General features: G+C 37.6%; 1 protein-coding gene across 2 annotated transcripts in view; it reads left to right on the forward strand.

Annotated features, from left to right (window-relative positions):
- The window catches only part of SFSWAP (splicing factor SWAP), a 36,444-nt gene extending 20,274 nt beyond the window's left edge, over positions 1 to 16,170 (forward strand). Inside the window, exons 14-19 of one of the 2 annotated variants that reach the window (XM_030958613.1) lie at positions 5,473 to 5,738; positions 9,735 to 9,890; positions 10,773 to 10,898; positions 13,595 to 13,765; positions 14,332 to 14,404; positions 15,750 to 16,170. In XM_030958613.1, the coding sequence (XP_030814473.1) occupies positions 5,473 to 5,738; positions 9,735 to 9,890; positions 10,773 to 10,898; positions 13,595 to 13,765; positions 14,332 to 14,404; positions 15,750 to 15,815 (858 nt within the window). In that variant the 3' untranslated portion in view covers positions 15,816 to 16,170. The remainder of the gene's footprint in view (positions 1 to 5,472; positions 5,739 to 9,734; positions 9,891 to 10,772; positions 10,899 to 13,594; positions 13,766 to 14,331; positions 14,405 to 15,749) is intronic. The other variant, XM_030958612.1, reaches the window with a different exon arrangement.
- The last annotated feature ends 6,939 nt before the right edge of the window (positions 16,171 to 23,109 follow it).

The raw sequence follows: 23,109 nt of genomic DNA on the forward strand, positions 1-23,109 counted from the left end.
AGTATTCCTGGTAAACGTGGTTTGCTTAGTGACATACTTGCATAGATGCATGTATATAGACTTTTGCAGATAAAAGCTTATTTTGAAACATAAATGTTTTTCAGGCTTGTTTTTTCGTTTGCCATATTCAAAAAAGCATCCATTTCCATTCATTTCAAATAATCTGCCTTTTATTCTCCTTGCCTGTTTTGCCTATTTGTAACAGCCCATTTGAGTCAAGAAATCGTAGTGAAGAAAGATGAGTGAAATAATGCTGCAGATTTGTTAACCTCTGTGCTATTTACCCTGAGAACCCAGTATGCTGCATGTCTAAATCAGCTTGTAAATAAATATGTAGCACTGGTTTGGTTTTTTAAGCTTTTTCAGTAGTGTTTCAGACTTTCAGCCATGTTTCAGACTAAAGATGCATCTAAAGATACTGATTACAAACGTAGCAGGAAATAACTACAGTGGCTGTAATATAAAGTATGTTAAAAAGTTGAGCGTGAAAGATATGTAAAATTTTGTAGTTTGGTCAATGGAACTAATTGGGGTAATTAAATCAGAAAACTAAATCAGAAAACAAAGAAAAATTAAATACTTGTGTCCACCAAAAACATCACTGAATGTATTTAATTTCTTGTTTTGGGGGTAGGAACATCCAATGAGGAGTCCAGGAAACAAAGACTGATATACACTGGTCAGAGTTAATATAGTGACGTGACTTTTGTAGCTTAAAATTTGTCTCAAAAATGGAGGAATGACTGAGTTGCATAATAAAGCATGAAGAGGAGTTGAGAACATCTATGGGAGATGCATAATCTCCATTACATTGCCCCAGCCTCATAAGTATATAAAAAAAACAGTAATGCTATTTATATGTACATACAGCATACATTTGCGCTGAAAATCTGTTTATCACAATGTGCAGAAATAAATTAAATGCACAAAGCATTTGTGACCTCTGACAGATTTTCCTGATAATTTGTATTTAATGAAAGGATCGCTGGTAGCGAGTGTACATTACATCTTTGAATGAAATCGATTCTACTACTGCAGGTAAAGGACAGTCAGTACCCCAGAACAGAGCACTTCTAAGCTGTTTTCGCTTCAGCTGAATCTTAAAAATAGTCTGTTCTGTGTTTTCCATAGCTGAATTATTTCTTTTATATGGATTCCTGTTTTTCTTTAAAGTGAAATCAAGCAAGAGAAACAAAAGACTGAAAAAGCTTGAGCAGTGAAGCAGCGCAGCTTTTCACAAATGACTCCTTACCATCCTTGCATGCATTAGAACAGCACAGTTATGCCTAGTATTTCCTCAGACCAGTACTTGGAAAGCATGGAGCTTATTTTAGTTTGCAAAACTGATGAACTTCCAGTGATGCTGTGACCAGTGAAGTCTGTGCCCCTGTTCAGGACATGGACAAACAGTAAAAGGTTGATGTTTCCCTTCTTGTGCTTACATGTACAATTCATATAGACTCTTGGTCTTGGTACACATAGACTCTTTGGCACATCTGCCAGTGTCACTGAGAAGTTGCCTTCGTTCTGCAATGAATGTAGGTTCCTTGTCCTGGAACAGCAAACAATTGCAGTTCTTCCATGCTGAGCTGAAATATGCCAGGTTGTATGGAGTGCTTCACTGAACTGCCTTTTTAACTTCAGAACAAATAAAGTAAGGTGTTTCATGATCTGAAATGCAAATCTCATTCCAAAATTATTTAACTGAATTCAAATTTTAAGAAATAAGATTATATATCCTCGGTAGTGGGACATGGCATGTTTTATTCTGCATGTTCAAATGTCATATTTTACTCTGTGTCAGAAATGTTTTAGTGGTGATAGTGCTTTGATAGCCATGTAAAAGCCAGTTGCTTATACCCAAGCTGTTACCTGTATAAACCTTAGTATCTGATTTAAACAGAAGAGAAATCCACAGTCAATATGTTGCAAAATCAGACAAGCACATGATTTGAATATGATGCTTTTTTAATGGCTTGTCCCAAATGTCATCTGGTGTTACGCCTCTGAATATATAGATTCTGTGGCACAAAGCAAAACTTTCCTTCTTTTGGCTCTTTCATCTTCCCAGGTTTTGAAGCCCTGTTTTATCATTTGTTTCTTTAGATGACTTGTCCTTACTTTTGTCCTGTATGTAAAATTCTTATGGAAAGTAGTCTTATTTATGAGTGAAATAGAAGTGTGCTGTGTTTTAAAAATGAGATGCTCTTCTAGTTTTGTCAAGCATAACAGGGTTATCAACTGTAGATAGTGTGTGTCTTTCACACTACTGTAGTTTATCCTACTTTTTTAGCAATGGACTGTAGATATTCCTGCATGCCTTTTTGGAATAATAATAATGTATAACATCATTTTAGGTTTTGTGTATTTGCTTTGTTAATTTTTGAGCAAAATATAATTTACTAATAAAAACCATCCCATAAGTATTTAAAGATAAACATTTTTTAGAATATTTTGGAGCCATCCACTTCTTTCTTTACTTTTTTTGCAGACTATAGGTATCTACATCTTCTCATTAGCATGGGAGGGGAGGTTGGGTTTGCTTGTACATTTATCTGTCCTTTTGAAAAAGCAAGATAAAGAAAAAACATAAATGTCACATACTAATGTGGCATTTAGGGGGTAGATAACTTGCTAGCATTTGGAACTTTTTTTTATTGCAATAACCCTGCTACCAAAAACTACATGAGGGTTGCAATTCCTTATAGCATAAATACTTAAGTCATTATTAAATGGGGAAACCAGGGTAAATGTTAGGAACTGCTATTTTAATTAAGATAGATGAGGAGGTAAGAATATTTATGCGTTGATTTTTAGTTTTCAGAGTGCTCAAAATAACAGGGTATGTTGATCCACACAGCAAACAGATTGATTCACAGCCACTAATTTCCTTGCAGTTGGCCCTGTCAAAATCTCTGGTTTTGAAGACCTTACCATGATCAGTGTACTGTTAAAAGGTGTTTTTTGGTGCAGCAGAGTAACCCTGATAAAACTGTTGAGTCTTTGAGTTCCTATAGAACAAATGCTGTAGGAGCGTATTCTATAAGAAATACTTCTATCTCTTCAAATGAGCATTTTGGGCCAGTTCTTGAATACTAGGACTGACAAGCTTCTCAATAGAAGTAACAGCTTGCTTTGTTCCACAAATCAATGAATACACAAATAATACACTTCCATTGCTGGTAGACAGTTGCTTTTTAATTCTCAGTCAAGGAGTACTTCACTATAAGCTTTGAGGAACCTGGAGTAAAAAAGACACAGTAGTAGGAAAGAATCTGGAGTACTTTTGGATTTTAGTGAACTGAATGAATTGTTGATTAACTTTTTACAGTTCTGACATTCTTGACTCTTTGCAGTTTTGATCTAACATAGGATTCCAGTTGCTGTAAAATGCATATAAGCTGTTTGTAATATTATTGATAATGTCCTTTGCTAGCTGAACCAGACACAGTGCTAGGGGTTTTTTCCTGTTGCAATAAGCACGTTCTGGTTAATTTCTAATTTTGACTTTAAGTATTGACTAAGTAGTGTAACCCCAGAATAACTAATGTGTGTTCTGGGCTTATGAATACTGCAAATATGCAAATGCACTGAAGTACTCATTTCTGTTCTCATATGGCTATAAATTTTCCCTATTTACAGAGCTCTTTCCTAATCCATTCCTGCTAGACAAGAGTTGTCAAATCGTGTTTTGGCATTACTTTTGTCAGATTTGCTTCAGTCATGCAAATAAAATGCTGAAGAAAAACTCTGCCAGAGAATTTGTCTGACAGCGTAGCATTTAATAAAGGCCAAAAAAACCGTGCTGTTTAGTAGGCCAAAAAAATAGACAAAGAAGTGAGATTCAGTGAATGCTATCTGAATGCTTGTGGTTTAACTTCTTAGAAGAGCTCTCGGACAATGTAAATCTCTCATCCCTTGAGATGCGTAATAAATTTCATCAAGTAACAGGTTTGTTTCCATGCTTTCGGAAACTGTTCTGCTGGCCTGCATATTGGCAGAGCCTGATCAGTGTCATTCATTTATTAACTTCCTTCTTGGCAGTGATAGGAGAGCTTGTATTTTATGTAGCCAAACAAACCTGAGCAGTGAAAACCATTGGTTTTTTCTCCTCACTCATTTTCCTCTTAATGCTACTTTGCCTACAGCTTTTTCATGTGAAGCTACTAGAGGTGTCTACTTCAAGGCAGACTAGGCTATTCCGTATTCAGTAGTGTTCAAAGCAAAGGCTCAGGTACCATATCAAGAGGTGAACAATGTTGTCAAAGGAATGAAAGTCAACTCTGGTGGCCTCTTAGGAAACTGGAGATGAGGTGTCTGTGAGGTGGCTGCAGTTACACATAGGAGTTTGTGAAATTGGAAATAGGCCTCTGGTAAACCACTCAAATGATCACGCTGTAAAATGTTTATAAGCTTTGAAGCAAGCTTCTTTAGTACTGCTTTGTTGCTGGTTTTGTAAATATTGTGATAGCAGTTATCAGTTAAAGCATGAAAACATATTATGTCTCTAACTTGAAGCAGAGCTGCCTTTTTCATTATTCAAATGTGATTGTTCGGTTACTGTCTTTATGTATTCATGGTAGGAGAAGGGCAAAAAGAAAGAAAAAGATCACCTTTTTCTAATTTGGTTATTTCAGGTTTTAATGTATTACTTTTTATTCCAGTCATGGTAAGTATCCTTGTATCAAACAGTGAAACTCAGATAAGGTGGAGCAGAAATTATGACAGGGAAACGGATTTTTCCAGTTGCCTTGAAATGGCAGCTGAGGGAATGACAGGCTTTGAAATGAGGAACATATCTATGGTGCCTGACTTGAATTGTTCTAAAGCAGGCATTGAGCCGAATTCTCTGGGGTTCAAGCTGATAATTTGAAAATGTTGTGGTATGATTTTGCTTAATCTTCTTCGGCTGGAATTACTCACTCAACATTAACTGTGTATGGACCTGTTCTGTCTTTGAGATTTATAAATCTTGTGATCTTCCCAATCTTTTACATTTAGAACATTCATTTTGAAAAGTTCAGATATAATTTCTATCAGTACTGGTTCATTTTGCTGTTGAAATTGTCATCCAAACAGCACAGTTCATGGAAGAAAGTGACACTAAAACTTAGCTTTGAATGTCACTAGTTCCTGATTGTATTTCCAGGTTTGTCCTGTTTTAAGTAAAACATGTAAATAGACTAAAAGATACCTGATAGTACCCATTCTTTTAGAACACATTTCTTCTAAAAACTAAAGATGAAAAGTTCAGAATGATGTCCTGATTAAGCTGACAGTCTTAGTATACATATACCAACTTGCATGTGTATCTTGGGAAACTGTACAGTCCTCCATTAAATTTTTCTGGATGCATGTGTTTGAAGATGTCAGCCTTACTTCTGCACATTTTGCATAATCCCAATGCAGCACTAGCTAACTTTGACTAATTTTGGAAACTGATCACTGTTCTTTGTTTATCTTTGGTTTTAGAGCGTCAGTAGTATACCATGTCCTTTGACTGCAGTCAGAACTTTACCCACCTTAGAAGTTAAACAAGCAGAAAGGCCTTCAAGCAGAAGCAGAGATCCTCCTAGGGATGAAGAAAAGGAAAAGAAAAGGAAAAAACACAAGAAAAGATCTCGGTCAAGATCTCGATCACCATTCAAGTATCATTCATCATCTAAGTCCAGGTCTAGATCACATTCAAAAGCAAAACACTCACTTCCCACTGCCTATAGGACTGTCAGGCATTCAAGGTGGGTTTGGAAACCAAACATATTCTTTAGCGTTCTGTGTGGGTTAACACGTAAAACGTCTTTGCACTTCTTCCATTACATAGGTGTTTTTATACCCATTGCGAAGGTCACAGTCACCTTGAAGGCAGTATGTGGCGCATACAGATCGAATGTGGCAGGTCTTTTGAAAATCCTTTTAGTGAAATAATGATTCATTAATCTCTTATTACATAGTACAAAACTTTTACCAGTAAATGCTTTTTCCTGATCTTCTTTGAAATACCTGGGGATAGTACGTAGAAATGTGATGATAGCAGGAAGAGAGCTTGCTAATAAATCTGTGGCTGTTACTGGGGCAAAGTGACTTAGACAATATTCAGATAAGAAATAGAGTACTAGGTGGTTGAGCAGCAAAGCTCAGAAGAAAACAAAGCAGTTGAGGAACAAGTGAAAAAATATGATGGAGATATATGGCAGGAATCCAAGAAGAGTGTGAACAGAGGTGAAAGAGAGAGATACTACAGAAGAGTGTAACCCAGTGCTGTTAACTCTGTACTTAATCATTAATGAGATTAAATACACTATGCTAATTATCCAGCCATAAGATGATGTATATTGTGTTTTACTGATACTGTTAATTCCGTCAAAGATATTTGGGTCTAGGCACCTTCAAAGTTTACTGTCTGTAAAATTTGTCATATCTGAATGCTTTTCCGCAGTGAAGTTACTATGGTCAGTAGGACGGGCTTTGAGGGTACATTCTGTGGATCAGTGTACAGAACAGTGTAGCTACTTATATAGCTTGTAGTTCAAGCAAATTGCATATAAATACTGCCACAGCTGTATAAGTATGTGATGCATATGAAACCATACAGTACTTCCTCTTTTTGTCTCTTGTCTATGGCTCATGCCTGAAAAAAGCTGCTAGCCTCTGATGACAGTGTGCCAAAACTTCTTAGTTTTCTTGTGCTTTTTTGTTTAATGAAGCGTCTTAACTACTCTAGCAGGAGTGTTAACATGTTACAACATACTGGTTTATACTTAATTTTTGAGTTTAAGAGCAATACTTTGCTGTAGAAATCTCTGCTATTCAGAGATGCCAGGAATTAAATGAGCACAACTTGGACTGAAACGATCAGTCCAACATGCTGCTTATTTGACAACCTTTGACAGTAAGTTGTCATGACATGCTGTGTCTTGAACAAAAGTCATCAAGAATAGGTAATCTGTAGGAGTTAATCTTGTGTTTGCCTCCTGGGACAAATCAAAGGACAAGCACACAACAGCATGAAAATCATGAATCACCACAACACCTGATTGAATTTGGTTAGGTATTTCCTTGATGAGCTGCTGAATTCTGAAATCTCAGAAGTCCAATAAGCTTGATGCTGGCTGGCTGAATTTTTAAATTATTTAGAAAAACAGCACCAGATTTTGCACTGATAACATTTTGCATATTTTAATTTCATAAAAGTTAGAGCTGAACAGGAAAGGCCTTGTAGAGGAAATGGTGATGATCGAAGGTGTGCTTTATTGAAGGTGTTTGCTATGCCTTAACATACTGTATTTCCAAAGTTAGAGCTCTTGCTCCTGAAACAGAAAAATTGTTGAATAATCAAGAGCAAGAGGCTGATTCATAACCCTGTCAGATACTGATGTGTTTTGATTCTCAAATGTTTAGGCAAAAATAGTACCTTGTCTTGGTAATTGCCACAAAAAGGCTCATGTTGTTGCCTAGATAGAAGATATTACTGGGTTTTGGTTTTTTTTATCATTATTATTATTTGTTTTTATTTTACTGTTGTTTCAGATAAAATAATTTCAGTGCATTGTGTTGCTTCATTCAAAGCTCAGTGTGTTTCACATATCTTTGCTCATCAGTTTTCCTTAGAACAGTATTCTTCAGCTTCACCTAGAACAGTTTTCTTCCCTAGCTTCCCAAAGCACTGGATATTATAGCTTTCAGCTGAATGAATAGTTTCGTAAAGAGCCATCCTCTCCTGGAATAAGGTGTAAACTGTTTCTTGATGTTAATGTGTTCATCGTGTATTAAGTGGATGGCATTTGGAGACAGTCATTACTGTGTGGACAGTGATGCTAAATTACTTTGAAACAGCCCAGTTTTGTGTATCTATGCGGTATTTGAATGCCCCAGTCTAATGATGTTGCCTTATTTTAATCTGTTCAAAATACAGATTAAAAATCATCTTTACAATATAACTTATTGTGACAAATTAATGGGGAATAAAATGTGGGAAGTGTAGATAAACATCAAAATTTGCAATAACATTCTTTGCTTTTTATTCAAGGAACATTCAGGATACTTTGCAAGCTCTTCCTTTTTGGTTAATCATCTTATTCTTTTTTTCCAAAATGCATATTGTGCTTAGAAATCCCACAAATGAACTTTGCAGTATACTTCTTTGTATAGCATTTTACATCACTTGCTTATCATTTATTTTTGCATTGTTAGAGGCTTAGAGGCTCTGCTGCATTTAAGAATAGTCTTTGGTGGTAACATACAATTTTGAAACTGTTCCATTTTTTATATTTTCTTATGCATCTTCAGCCATAATAAAGTTGAAAAATTCTGTTCCAATAACATGAAGTTGATTCAGAACATGTTTTGCATATTCATTTCTCTGGTTAACAGCCAAACCTATTTTACAGAAACAAATTTTAAAAAATCATAGCTATATAGAGAACCCAGATAATAGTAGCTTAATTGTGGCATGTGGTGTGCTAACAGCAATTCTCTGTATAAATGCTTGTTATTTTCTGGAACAAAATTAGTCCTATAAAGCCCGGTATCATGCAATTTTAATTCTAGACCTACGTGACAGATTAAACAAGCCATGTACACAGTAAACAGTGTCCCAGAGTTCTGTACTGCAGAACAGACCTGTCATTCCCAGAGAGGTAATTAGTTATTACAAGTAAGTACTTGATATCAAAGATGGGGCATATTTATTAAATCTGTCTTGGAAAACAAAGGTTTTGGTATCTTAGTATTAAGTGTAGTAAATACTAAATCACTGTTTTTATTTCTCATGGGCTTCAAAGCACCGATAAAGAATTGGGTCTGAGCTGTTTCTGGCGGTGATGCTGGGTGTCAGAGCTTGGGTTGGCAGTGGGCTCTTCCAGCTCATGTCTGTAACTGTAAAGAACAGTGATGTTCACCTCAATCTCTATTTCCTACCCATGGATAAATCTACTGCTTTGTGAGTGTGAGAGGAGATGAAGGGAAGTGATTTGATTTGGTGAAATTTGGATGTTCATTTTGAACTAGAGATTGAAAGTCTAAACTTCTTTTCAGTATTGCTGCTTTACTTTATACTGTTTAGTAATAGAGTAGTACTAAAGCACATAATATATCCAGTTAATGAATATTAGCAGTAATTGGTTGTATATTTTGTTAACAGGTTACTTTGGATAGGGTGCACCTGTGTGGGAGTTTGTGTGAGACTTTTTGCCTCAGTATTAGGAATTCAGTAGACTTGGAAGTGGCTGTTCTTTGTTAAAAAAGATTGTTTGGGGTTTTTTTTCTCCTACAAAAGTGATTTTCTTATTGCTGAGATAGTGTCTAGTCACATCATTTTAATTCCAATTTTGTAATGGGACATGCCAAGCTTCATAACCCTTCAAACTTTTGGGGCCCTTCTAAGCATAAGTCATAAAGGAACAAAGTGCCTTCTGGAATTGCAGTCTAATGAAAGTTACAATTTACATATTGCAGTAAAACTGATTAGCTGTCTTCTAATTGTTTGGAGCAAATGACCAAAGTTCTTAATATTTGGTGATTGGAAGAATGCTGTAGAACCACAAATGTCAGTTCATAAAAATAAAGCTAATGTCTTTTTCTTTCTGATTGTTTGGACTTTTTTAGGCTGGTCCATACAGGCGTGTTTCACTAAAGTTCAGCTTTTGGTTAAGGGACTAAACCTTTTCAGGATTCTAGTTAATACCAAAACTAGGACATTTTAGTCTGGATGTGAAATGTGTGCCTCCATATCACAGACTCACAGCATCCACAGCGACACTGAGCATGGAGCCGAGTCTGAGCAGCTCATCAGTGGCAGCAGCAGCAGAGTGGAAAAATTATCAGGCAACTTGGGGAATGAAAAGATTTGACTGCTGGAGCTCTTTTGAGGGAGATCCTGGTAAAATGTCAAGGTGTCTGACTGAACCCAAGTTTTATAATCTGTTGGTTTTTTCCTTTTTTTTAATGCTTCTGAATGGCTTGGTAAAGATCAGATTTTATAAGTGTCAAAGCAGTTAATTAGCAACAGTTATCTGCCATTGAGATTATTTCTTTTCAGTTGGGCTTTTTTGTTGTAGGTGTTACAGAAATGGCTCAGGACCTTGTAGGTGTGTATATATTATCTATATTGTGTGAACCTGCAGCTCTCTGATCTTAACTGGGCATGCTTTCTATTTTCCCTTCTTGATCTCCTCACTTTTCTAGGAAAAATATTTCAAGTCAAAGTGCTAGTGCCAAACAACACTGATAATGGGTTGTTGGTCACTTGCACTGGTGAAAATATTGGCTGTGCTACGATTGTTCTGCAGCATCCAGGACATTTCCTGGACTTGTCAGTGTTAGACAACCACTGCATCAAGAATGTGCATTTATCTCTGTGAGACATCAGTTCTAGAAGCACTAGATTTAAGAAGACGAGGTCAGGTCTGCCAGTCCCAGGCTTTGTGCAAATTGGATTTCTGCATACCAATTTTAGCAAAATGTGTTGCCACAAAAGGTGGCTAGACTAAAAGAAAGTTTGTCCATCAAATAATACAGACGTTGTCATAGCAGACAAGACCAAAAAATAATTCCTTTTTCTAGCCCCCTATTGGGCATGAAAAGCAATGGATAACTTCATCTCAAATGTCTTGGATAGGCAAGAAATTTTTATGTAGCTGACAAGTCTTGGAGACTAAATGCACCATGTTGGTATAAAATAGCGATTTGCATTTGGTGAAGCACAATTCCACTGAAGTAAAAGTTTCGAAATAAGTAATAGAAAGCAAACTTTTGAATGTTTTTTCTCTCCTCAGGTCACGATCAAGGTCACCCCGGAGAAGGGCTCACACACCAGAACGGCGGAGAGATGAGAGAAGCGTTCCCACAGCATATCGCATCAGCAATAGTCCTGGGAACAGCAGGAAACGGCCCCGCTCCAAGTAAGGGCTCCTGGTCCTGGCCAGTGGGGTCTTGGCATCCTCACAGCCTGATGTCTTGTAGACTCCTTAGCTAGAACTTAACCGTTGTATCCTTTGTATGTTATGGAGATTCATTTTGATAGAAAAATACTTTTTCGGGAGAAAAAAAAAAAGACGCACTTGTTGTTCTTCCCTGTTCTTGCATATGTTTGAACAGCAGCCGTACAGTCAAATTGGTGGATGTTAATACACTGCTGTTTGCTGGCCATGAGAGTTCAGATTTCACTGGGAGTTTCGTATTTCCCTCTTTTTGGGTCATTTTCTCATGCTGTGATTGTGCAAGCTGTATGACCTCTGTACAGGTCATAGCACAACTATGATGTCAGCTTTCTTGACATCACATCATATCTGCATAAGGGCAACACTGATTTAGCAAACAGTTATTTAACAGTTATTTTATTGGCTGACTGGAATGTGAAGTATGAATCATGGTGTCATTTTGAGAGCATCCGGCATACAGTCACTCTTAAACTATTATAATCAAAATGGCATTTAGTCTTCAACTTCTTTCTCCATATGTCTTGTGGAATAAGAAAGAAAGAGACCACTTTCAGCTTCATTTAAAAAATTCTATTGTTTCTTACGACAACATCTCTTGATAGTCTGTAATTAATTGATGTGTGGTAGGTAAAATTGAGAGCTTCCTAAGTATACTTCAAATTATTTAGTTTTTGACATTCATCAAATGAAGATAATAGAGGCTCCTGTGGAATTAATGCAAATTTGGTTAGGGAGAAAATATGGAAGCTTAAAATATTTGTTTTCCTATAAATGCACAAAAGACGCTTTTTTCACATCTCCATGCTGTTCTTAATGCTGTGTTGGTGTGTCTGCTGCTTTAGATGCATTCAGCATTTAAAACTATAAAGTACTTTTAGAATTTTGCTACTCCGAGTTGTAAATTATAAGTTGGTAATTGTGAATAATATTGCTATATAGGTCAAAATTTTAAACTTCTGTTAGGCCTCAACCAGGAAGCCAGAAAGTGGCACAATAAAATGTGGCAGTAAGTACAGAAGATGTAGACTGAAGAAGGAGTAATGTAGTTAAACATAGATAAGGATATTTTGCAGCTCTGATTGCAGAAATTGAATCAGAAACTGTTTCAGCCCTGACATGTTAAATTTTCAAGTAAAAATGTGATGGACCAGTTTCCATGTTGAGTTATGGAACAGATTTCTTCATCATTCAGCTGTTCTATTTGTTCATTGTAGTCTGAGATGAAAAACACTGAAAAAGCTTACAGTAAAATACTTTTCTTGCATGACAAATGTTTGCCAAGATTTTCAAGAGTCAAATATGACATCGGTTCACAGCTTGGTTACGTGAGGATGTTTTAAGAAACAAAGCGATTAAAGTACATAGCTAGTCAAGGAATAACTGACTTTGTAGTTCATGGTTTTGTGTAGTCATGAAAATGTTAGAGGCTGTGGGGTTTTTTGTCTGCCGCTTAATAATTTTTTATTCAAGAAAGGTGTAAGGAGGTTTTGCAATTTTAAATCTTGAGTGTTTTCTCTATATAAAAATATATGTATTATGTCTCTGTAGAAAATATAATAGATCTCTGTATAAAAAATTGTGGGGTAAATTCTAAGTTTCAGAGTTGTACGCTGTTTATATGGAAATTCAATGCATTACAGTATAGCACCTTTTAAAGTAGAAAATTCCCACAAAAATTCAAAGTAAAGGAATGAATAATATGATATTTAAAAGGTGGCTAAAAGTTTTAGTGTTCTAAGTTGTTCTAGAAGCTTCAAGAACATTCCTCTGAATAGACTTCTAGGAGTGCATACTAGAGAGGGATGTTTATAGTGAGATATTGCCTATCTCTAATTAAGGTATCACTCTAGTTATTCTAATTATAGTAATGTCAATAGTAGTGTGTAAATCATACAGACATAAGTTCACAGCCAGGTAAAAAGATTCAATAGTTTCATCTTTAATATATTACTAATTGAATTCTCTTTGAACTTAATATTGGCGTGTGAGGTGACTGTCTCTGTTCCCTTCTGTCAGTAATGAACACACCAGGTACCCATAAGTCCTTTGTTTCAGCTTTCATACTGACAAACATTTGTGGATCTAATTTCCAGGTCTGAAACAGTTCTCACTTAGGCACACTGTTAGGTCCAGATTAGTCTGAGTGCAATACACCATCTCATTTAAAATTTTGATCATGTGGTTTGTTGCATTGCAGGTTAGATCACAAAGAAAGGGGATTTTTTTGGTTTTAAAAACCAAACAAACTGGGTTTGCCTTGTAGATATTTCACATTGCCATAATTCCATGTTTTGTTTATTTATGAGCTAGGAAAATTGTAAGGGATATAAACTCTTACATTTCTTACTGCATCCTTAGTGTCTGGTGTTGTTTGGGAAGGAACTTCCCTCTAGCAAAATTATTCTGCAAATCTCCAGTGAAAGGTTTTTTGTTGTTGTCCTGCATTCCAATTGAGAACCTCAGGAACCAGTAGTTGCCTAATGTAGTATATTAAAAAAAGCTTCTGATAAAGTATTTTGTACAACCACAAACGTGCAGTATTGGGTAAGACTAATGCTTGCTGAGTGCAAGAGAAACAGAAGTGTGCAAAGTAACTTCAGCGTAGCTGGTGTAATATTGCTTTAAATATTCTTCACTAAAATATTTTCTTCTCACAGAAGTCCCCATGAAAAGAAGAAGAAAAGGCGGTCTAGATCACGTACTAAATCCAGAGCAAGGTCTCCCTCACCATCCTTGTCGCCAGGCAAACCATCCACACACAAAAATTCTGTACATTCAACTAGTGTCTCTCCTGTGGAGAGCAGGGAATCCAGCCAGGAACGCTCCAGGTACCGTACTCCGTTACTGCAGTGCTGCTGCCTCTTGACTGTCAGGGTGTCTGTGACCAGAGTTGTGGGGGGAGGAGCTCTGTGTGTGTGTGATGTGTGCTTATCAAAAGTAAAAGTCACTGGGAGCACAGCACTATCTGCATCAGTCTGATAAATGTGTTGGATCTCTTTTGCTTTCTGGAGTAAATTTCTCAACCTTACAGGAAAACTGGTGCAGAAAATTCTGCAACCTATTTCTAAGTTGGAAATTGGAAGCTTTCATGAAATGGGATAACTCTTTGAAGTAGAACTTTCATAGAGTGGTTTGAATTATAACATGTGTCAAGATTCATGATTAAATTATTTCTAGAATATAGAACAGCCCTGTTAAAAATTCTCAAGCTGCTGTTCAGATTTGTCGGAGCAGTTGTACAAGTGATTTTTCTGACCCTGACTTACATTCTCTGGTTGACTGAGAGAGCTGTTGACTAACATAGGAGAAACATGTACAATAAAACCCAAATCAAGATGGTGAGTGAAATGCATCTTCAAAACTTTTACTATAAATTTCTGATTTTATTTTTTAGGGGAGTTTCTCAGGAAAAAGATGGCCAAATCTCTTCAGCAATTGTGTCATCAGTGCAGAGTAAAATCACTCAGGTACAAATAGGCAAATTCAGAGTATATTGCCTAATTGAGTATGTCCAACATATTGTTTTTTTCTCTTACCACCTTGGGCAGTTCTGAACTTCGTGTATGAGGTAGAGATGTGTTCACTGTCTTTTTTAATCTGTTTGCTTATGGGAGCAACAGTTCTGTTGCTTCCCTAGGAGCTGTCCTTTCAATTTTCATCAAGCCTCTAAAGACCAAGCTAAATTCATTAGGCTGCAGTTGTATCCACTGTAAAGATCATTGGTTTATGCATTTTTGGGTTAAATGTTGCTTATGGCATAGCATTTCCTATTTTAGTATTAGACTGCTTGTTTGAAGTACAGCTGTAAGAGAAGGAATGATTACTGAAGCAAAATACAGTTCTTGGTTGCTATTTGCAAAAAGTAAAAAATAGGAATGAAACTTAGATGAATTTGCAAGATATTTCCCAATAGAGATGAGTCAAGCATCTCTTTATCATTAAGGGCTCTAAAAAATGGAATATAACTAATTATTAAATTGTTGTGCTGCCATTGTCCTGCCTGACCCTAACCAAGTCAGTATTTTTTCTCATTCAGATCCTTCCATCTGTAAAGCAGGAGGAATAATGATGCTAAATTCCCCTCTGGTGTGTTTTGAGAACTTCAGATGCAAAATGCTTTAATAGCACTAAGGAATTTATTTATGTTGCCTTTGTGAACAAATGTTTAAGTAACTCAGATTTGTTACTGATACACACTTTTTATTTTGTCATCATTTTTTGCAACCCAGTTATACATGAAATTTCATTTCTTTTTGTAATGCTGTTCCATCTGGATGCTCAGACAAGACTGAGAGTCTGTTTGCTTTCGCAGTCACTGTCATATGAGAAAATGCCTCTGCTGTGTAAATTTTTGGTTCAGATTTACAAAGAAAGGAAAGAAACTTTCTGTTTTAGAGTAATTGTTACATGCTTTTCTTACCAGCTCTCTCTCTTTTTCTCTTTTTTCCCATTTTAAACCTCCAGTGGTTAGTAATTGTGTGTTCATTACAGGGTTTCTTTGAAGATATGGTCATAGTTTTTCTATTCCAATTGATGTGATTTCTGTGCTTCGTTGTATAGAAACTGCTTGATATATTTATGCAGAGCACTGTTGCATTCTGGTAAAACCAGAATTCAGTTGCTGTCATAGGAACTTTCTCCAAATTATTTGACTCATTTAGCCTAGGAGCTAAACATTTGATAGTCATGATTTCAAGTATCCCACGTGACTGGAATGCACAGTAATCCTTTCAGGTGCAGTTTTGCAGTCATGTGTTTTAGCTCTGTTCAAAGCTCAGACATGTCTGATCATTTTCCTTTTATTGTCTACAGGATCTTATGGCCAAAGTGAGAGCAATGCTTGCAGCTTCCAAAAACATCCAAACCAGTGCCTCCTGAGACCTGTCGGAACTGACCATCAAGAAATTGTGTGAAAAGAACAATTGGAAAAGAACTGCCTCATCTCAAATGTACAGCTGAGCTTGGCACACTTGGTTCACAACTCGCCTAATTTACCAGAACTCAAGAAGCTAAAACCTATCTTTCTGTACAGAAGCATCTCCTTGAAATTTCATTGAATTTTTTCAGCCAGAATATCTTTGAAAAGGTTTTGGGTTTTGTAAATTGATTTTTTTGACTAATTCTTCAATAACATTTTATGATCAGCAGTCTGTATGTGTATATTTGTAAATACTATGTTTCTGTGAAAAGTATTACACAATAATAAAGAAGGAAACATCTTTCATTAGCTAGAGTTTTTGTGGAGTCCTTAATTGTTTGCAGTTAATTTTTTTTACAAATTAATTGTTTCTTTATTATTTTCTGCTTTTTAATTTGACAACTATCTTGCCTGCTGACCACCTTAAGCTGAGAAATTCTGTTTATCTTCCTTCATGAGCAGGATGATCTCAGAAAAATGCTTGTATACTTGGATGTCAGTAGCAGACAGTTTTTGAACAAGGCAAAATTCATGATTTTGAATTGAGGCAAGACTCATGATTTCTGTCCATGAGTTAGAAAGATCTGGGAGCCTCCATATGAGGTGTTGGCCCTTTAAAGTCAATAACTCATGGTCAGTTGTGGAGGGATAGGATGTAAGAATATAAAGATAGTGCAGAAGGTAGTCTCACACCTGAGGAGCTGCAGCTGTACTAATCACCAAAGATTAGGAACAGGCCTGCTCTTAATAGGCCACAGCTGTGTCCAATAAGAAGATGAGTGCTACAAAAGAGGGGGTTAGCTGGGTGAGGAGGGAGTTGGAGTTTGTTGGCTGTGGAGAAGAAGGTGTCAGTGCTGTAAGGAGCTGCATGCGAAATCAACGAGAAGGTATGAGAGGTTTACAATAAGATGGCAACAGTCAGTAGCTGCATTGTCTTAGTGTACCTTGTTCTCTCTACTTAGGTACAGAAAAGAGGATATTTTTGGACATTCATCAGCCATCCTGTATAGAAATCCAGCATTTTTCTGATTTAACATACTGTTGGAAAAAGATACTTACTAACTTGTGTTTTATTGACATAGACTTACTAACTTTTTTGAGGAAGTTTTCGTCTTCAGTAAAATTGCACATTTGTTTATTATGCGCTCTTTTTTCCACACTGAGACTCTTTTAATGTTTTTTTAATTTAAATGTTCTTAAAATTAGTACCAAAAAAATGAGTGGATTTTTACCAAAGCCTGCTTTGTAATGGTTGGTTATATTCAAAAGAGGCCGTTATTAGCAATTGTCTAATTCCATAAAGAATGGGATCATGGCTTTTACTGATCCCTGAAAAAGTCTGTGATCTATAGTCAGAAAGATTCTGGGTTTAGTGACTCACTGTCCTGGTTTTCTCAGATTTTATCTGAGTAGGTGGAGGTTGGAAACAGATTATAGAAATTAAAGTTCACACTTCCTCGTAGACCAGTTGGTAAATTATTTCAATAGAATTACACAAATAAACAACCCTAATACAAAAATCTTCTTGTTCAAAGCAAGGGGAGGAGAAACAGTGTTGATATAATTCAAATTTTCAGTAACATGATGGTCTCAATGGTCCCTGGCATGCCACTGGCTCCCTTGGAATGCAAGCACAGTATTTAAGCCATTGGGAATGGTAATTGATCAGGTTTCTTTTCAATTTTTGGTTAATAATTAGTAGAATTCACAGTCATACAAATAACACAAAATGCTGGGTCTGATGCAAAGAAATATTGTGCTCATAACCTGTGATGAAACAGAGCCATCTAAATGGTGACATAGAATGATGTTATCCACCACTTACCTAATTATTTCGAAGTTATTTGCAGTGTTTTGACTAGGATGAAAATAACTTTCAACCAGTACCAGAGAGGCACCATTTCATCTGCACCAGTTGGTGAAAAAGTACTAGTAGAGATAAAAAAGGACATAAAGTAGATTTCAAGACAGCTATTGTAGCTTGTTGTACAACGTTGAAATTTACAGCAGCTGTATTTTTCTCCACTAAATGGAGTTAAAAGTCCCACCATGGTTAAATAATTGGCAGCTTGGATGCAAGTTGTTTGCCAAGTAATAGGAAAACATCCCAGATCTTTGATTAAATAGACTGGGCAGCTTGTTTGGCTGCTGCTTTGCAGATTCATTCTCTTTGGGAAGGCTGTTGCTTTTATGACTTCTCAGAGTATTTTCTCTTTCTATGAACAAGTCTTCTAGTCTTTTTTCTTTTCCTTAATCCCTTTTGTGATGTGTCAGGAGATGGAGTGTTTAGCTCCAGAAAAATTTAGATTAAACTGCGTTTTTGTACAGTCTTTATTTTTTTACTGAGGTTTGTTTGCATCTAGCAGTGTCATGGGGAGCTGTATTCTCTAAAAAGTAGTAGTGTTTTCATGATGCTATTTTTTTCTAAAAAATAAGGGGCTTTAAAAGGGCTTGAACTGCTTTACCAGAATAATTTCACATTTGGAAAGCAATGCAGCTTTTTTTGGTCTCACCACAGGCACCGGCTGTATTGTAGCTACTTGCAAATACAGCACGGAGCTTGTGATACGGTGAGTGCGATTTCAGGTGTCTGGTATATCAGGAGAATGTGTGACCAGTTTTAATTTATATTCATTACGATTTTTAGCTGGGCACAGTTTAGCCTAGCATTGTAAATGTTATTAACTGCTGGCTTTAATTGTCAGGATTTGTACAAAAATGTTGCTGTGTCACTAATTAAACTCTGTCCAAGTGCACAGCATCAAGCCTTGGGCACTTCTGCTAATTGCACTGAGCTTTCTACCTGTTAGTTTATTTGGATAAATATTATCAAAGGCTTTGATAGTTAGCAACTGTTCACAAAACGTGCTTGTCATCTGTCACTATGCTCTCAGACTGCATGTTTCCTGACCAGGAGGTTGAAGTGTTGTTCCTTATAACAGCGTATTGACATGACAAGCATGTCATGTCTGAGAGAGGGAAAAATGAAGCTGAAGATTTTGGAACTCTAGAAGTAAAGCAGAATCATGGCATAGCCAGAACATTTGGCTGGCTCTAGGTGGGAGCATGTACAGATCTCAGCTCTCCAGCTGTGTCTTTGTGATGTATGGATCACTTTGGTTCTGTGTAAGAAAAATCAAGGTAGTTTCACTTCTTTGCTTTGTTCAGTGGTGCAGAACCAAGGGCTTAAGGGCAGTGTGTTTTTTCTGAAACCTTTAAGCATAGCTCAGAGATGACAAGAAAGAAAAGCTTAAACTGAGACCAAGAGAGATAGTAGTGTGGTGCTGGGTTGTAATGTATGGTTGCAGATTGCTACTCTCTACTTCTGAGGTCATATATTTGTTTTACTGTGTAATGAGGTTAAAAACGGTAGACTGCATTGGAATGCATTTATAATCCTACACCAAAGTGTGTGCACCCCTGTTGTGTGATCACAGCGTTTGATAAGAAATGCACTTCGGGTAGTGCAGATGTGGACTGTGGTTTCCTAGTGCCAGAGATTCTGCATAAGACTTCTCTAACCTTTTCTAGAACTTAGCTTACCCAATTTTCAGCTGTATCCTACTGCTAAAATTGCCTTTGGACTTACTTTTGAATAGATTAAATGCTTGGCTTTTGAAATCTGAACAGTAAATGCACATAATATGGCACAGCAGTTTTCTTTGGCTCTGCATCCTAAATACCTTCACATAGATAAGGAGATAAGTTTATACTTTGATTAACAAAACAAGCTCAGTGATGACGGATGAAGAAACTTTTCCCACCTGATTCCTTCTGATCTGTGTGTGCCTTTTCTTCTTCCCAACATCACAAGTGCTGAAGACTTCCTTGACTGATGGGTTCATTCAGGACATCTCGGAGATAGGTAGGGAAGATAACTATTGGCTTAACAGATGATCGTGGTTGATGTGAACCAAAAAGATGAATGCATAGCTAAAAATGTCATCTCAGATCTTGAAACATGGAGTTTTCAGGGCTGTAAATAGTGTCTATCTAACACACACAAAAAAAAGTGAAAGCTGAGCCTTAGTAATCATTCTTTCTTCAGCAGCAATTGGTCTGTGCTGGGATATTTTTATAATCCTACCTCTTGATCTTCTGAAGAGCTGTTGTGTTTGAAATAATTATTTCAAAGCAAGATTGTCTTTGCACAAGAGTTTTTTTCGTCACCTAAATATATTCATTGTAGAAACATCTCCTTCAAAAGAGGTAAAGATCATTCCCAGCACCCCAGCTGCAATTTTTCTACTCCATCTGCCAGAAGTTTTGCAGCTGGCACAATTCATTAGTAATGTTCAACTTGTGTTCTCTCAAACCAGCAATGAATTTGATAATCAGCAGGCTGGGCTTTAAACATATGCTTTTCTTTTTATTCTGAGTTACTCACTGAGGAACACAACAGCTTTTTCCAGGGACAGACACGGCTGCATATGGATGGTGTGATGGAATCTCCATCTCCTTGGTAGTAAACTGGTTAGTGCTTGGAGCTTGTTGGAACATGGCTCAGCATTCAGCCATTATTATGAACATTAGCACAATATCTCTGCTTGTACCCCAAGCTGCAGGGCCACCAGGAAAGTCAGCATGAGCAACAGCGCTCTGTTTTTGCAGACTCTTGAGTCATAAGAAGTCTGTTGACATCCAGAAAGCTGATACTGGGAGGTAGTGTCCCTAAGTGCTGGTAGGGGGAGGTGGTGCTGTGCTTGAGACACCTTTTGAGCAATGAATTTGAGTGTCCCAGCTCTGTTCTTAGCTACTCAGTTTGAATTCTGTTGATCGAGTAGCGTTAAGAATATATAACCTTCTTGAAGGGAAAACCCTACACTTGCCAAGATAGCCCAGACAAGGAAAGAGATCAAAAGGAGGGAAAAATTTGTAACAGGGAACAGACAGGGGTGCAGCAATGAGGAAAAGTTACAAGGGACAGTGGGATCAGGAACAGGGAAACTTGAGAAGTCCAAGGAGAAAAAAGCATTGCTAGGGAAAAGCCTGCATAAATTTTCATGGATGCAAGAGTGGATATGTATAAATAGGAAAATAAAGGCAGTCATGACTATCCCCATAGCACTTTATACCAATGTCACAACCTTCAAAAGCTTACTGCCTTCCTGTTTTTCCTCTTATGAAAGTTAATTGTTTTCTCACAAAGCTCTTTATATGCATAATTCATGTAAGTCCAGGAGTCTGTGCTTATTTTACTCTTGCAGATCTTGCTGGAATGCTCCAGGGACCTCCATTTATCAGGTCCCAAAGCAGAGCTTTGTTTTTCCCTCTCCTCCATGACGAAAACCTGTCGGTGTCAGTGCTCAGAATCTGATGTTCTTAGGTCCCTGTTGTTCTGTCACATTCCTGACAGCTTTCAGTGAGTGGCAAATGGCTGCCACCTTAATCTCCACACGTGTGTGATAATAACAGCATATCTGTGACCCTCATATCTTCTTTCAATGTCTCTCTATAACTGAAGCAATATACACAATTTTTGCAGGAGAGATAGCAGATGAGTGACTCAATGGAAAAATTCACCCGCTCCCCTGTACAAATACTTCTACATGTGCTGGTAAATTCACATAGGCTGATGAACTGAGAGCAGTGTGCCAGGAGCCTGATTCAGTGGTTTAAGCATTCTCCAAATGCTTCTATCTGAGCAAAGCCAAAGACAAAACCAGTGCTCCTCTTGGTGTTTGCTGTGACCTGGCACACCTGGCACATTCCTGGCTACTGGAGGCCACCTGAGCAATTCAAATGCCTTTTTATGACATTTTCTTTTCTTGTGAAGGAGATGACATCTGACTCTTTCTCGGTAATAAAATCCCCTCCAGAGCTCCAGGGACTCACTGAAATTGCTGGCGGGTTTTCATGAGACTGAAATGTTTGGAGAGTGGTAGCTGGTGGTGGTGTGACTGCAGTCCCTGCTGGGCTACCCAGTAACATCCATCACAACATTTATGTTGAGGCCCAGAGAAAGACACTGATGGAGGGCAGGGAAGGAGCAAAGTTCTTTTTCTGCAGGTATTTTGCAGCAGGAATGGTTGGGTTCTTTCTGTATTATGAGATTTTGGGTGTGTAGGAGAGAAATCAAGGGATGGTGATGCTCATAGGCAACTCTGCTGCTCGTGCCAGCAGTCAGAGCTGAGCTAAGGGACTTGGCATGCCAAGGGGGCAGGAACACTGAGTGGATGTGCAGTCTAGCCCAGTGTGGGAAGGCAGGGAGGGGAACTGTGGTGGTGCCTAATGGATTGTCGTTCAGAAACGTAGCATTTGCCTCTGGGAATGACACTTGCACGGCTGAGCCAGGGGTGCTTGAAGTGAATTAGGCTGTATAATTTCAGGTTGTCTTTCAGTCAAAGAAAGTTTTTGGAAAGTCATTCTTTATTGATGTGTTTTCTCTTGCTTCAGAGACAGAAAAGGGAATTTCCTGCAAGGTGGAAAAAAACCCAACCAACTACTTTCCATCTTGCTTGTAAAAAGTGCCTCAAGATTTTTATGAATTCTTTGTTACAGATTGCCAACAAAGTTAATTGAAAGACTGGACAAAAACCCAGATTTCTTTTTCTTTTTCAGAATTCTTGCCTGTGCTTTGCCTAAGAGCATTCAGTGCCTGCGCTATTGAATGTGTCCATGTGCAAAATGAAAATGGATTGCTGCTGGAAAGTTAAAGAAAAAAGCAACAAAAACTAGCCTTGAATTGCTCAAAATAATTCCTGCATGATATCTTGTTGGCTTAAGGCTGACAGTACCTCAGATGTAGAAAGCCAACAATGCACCCCTTCTTTCTCTGATAAATCGGAGAAGTAAGCGAAGAGAAGCTTTTGTTGTGCCCTCAGCCCTGGCTGGCACTGAAATGCCCAATGCTCTGTGCTTTCTGTTGCTAATTGGGGTGGCCTCTTTCTGCTGGGGATCTGTTCCACACCAGCAACAGGAAGTCCTGAAGCCTGTGAGAGCCTCTGATGCCAGTTTGTGCCTGCATCTCCTCACAGCAGAGTGGTAAATTTATGAAACACCTCTGCTGGGAAACCACTGGCTTTTCTTTTGGTCTGGCTTTCGCAGTGCTGGAAGGAGCAATGATGCATGTTGAGAACAAACAGGGAGGAACAGCTTCCAACACGCTTTACTGCATGGGAATGACAGTGGCACAGCAGCTATTATCATTCACTGAGGGCACAGAGGCTGGGCTCTGTGGGGGGATACTGCTGAGGTGAAATCTGCTCCACTATTTTCAATAAGAGATGTGCAGAGCATAAACAGGTCGGTATC

Source organism: Camarhynchus parvulus, chromosome 15, assembly GCF_901933205.1.
Source record: "Camarhynchus parvulus chromosome 15, STF_HiC, whole genome shotgun sequence".
In the NCBI taxonomy this organism is placed as follows: domain Eukaryota; kingdom Metazoa; phylum Chordata; class Aves; order Passeriformes; family Thraupidae; genus Camarhynchus; species Camarhynchus parvulus.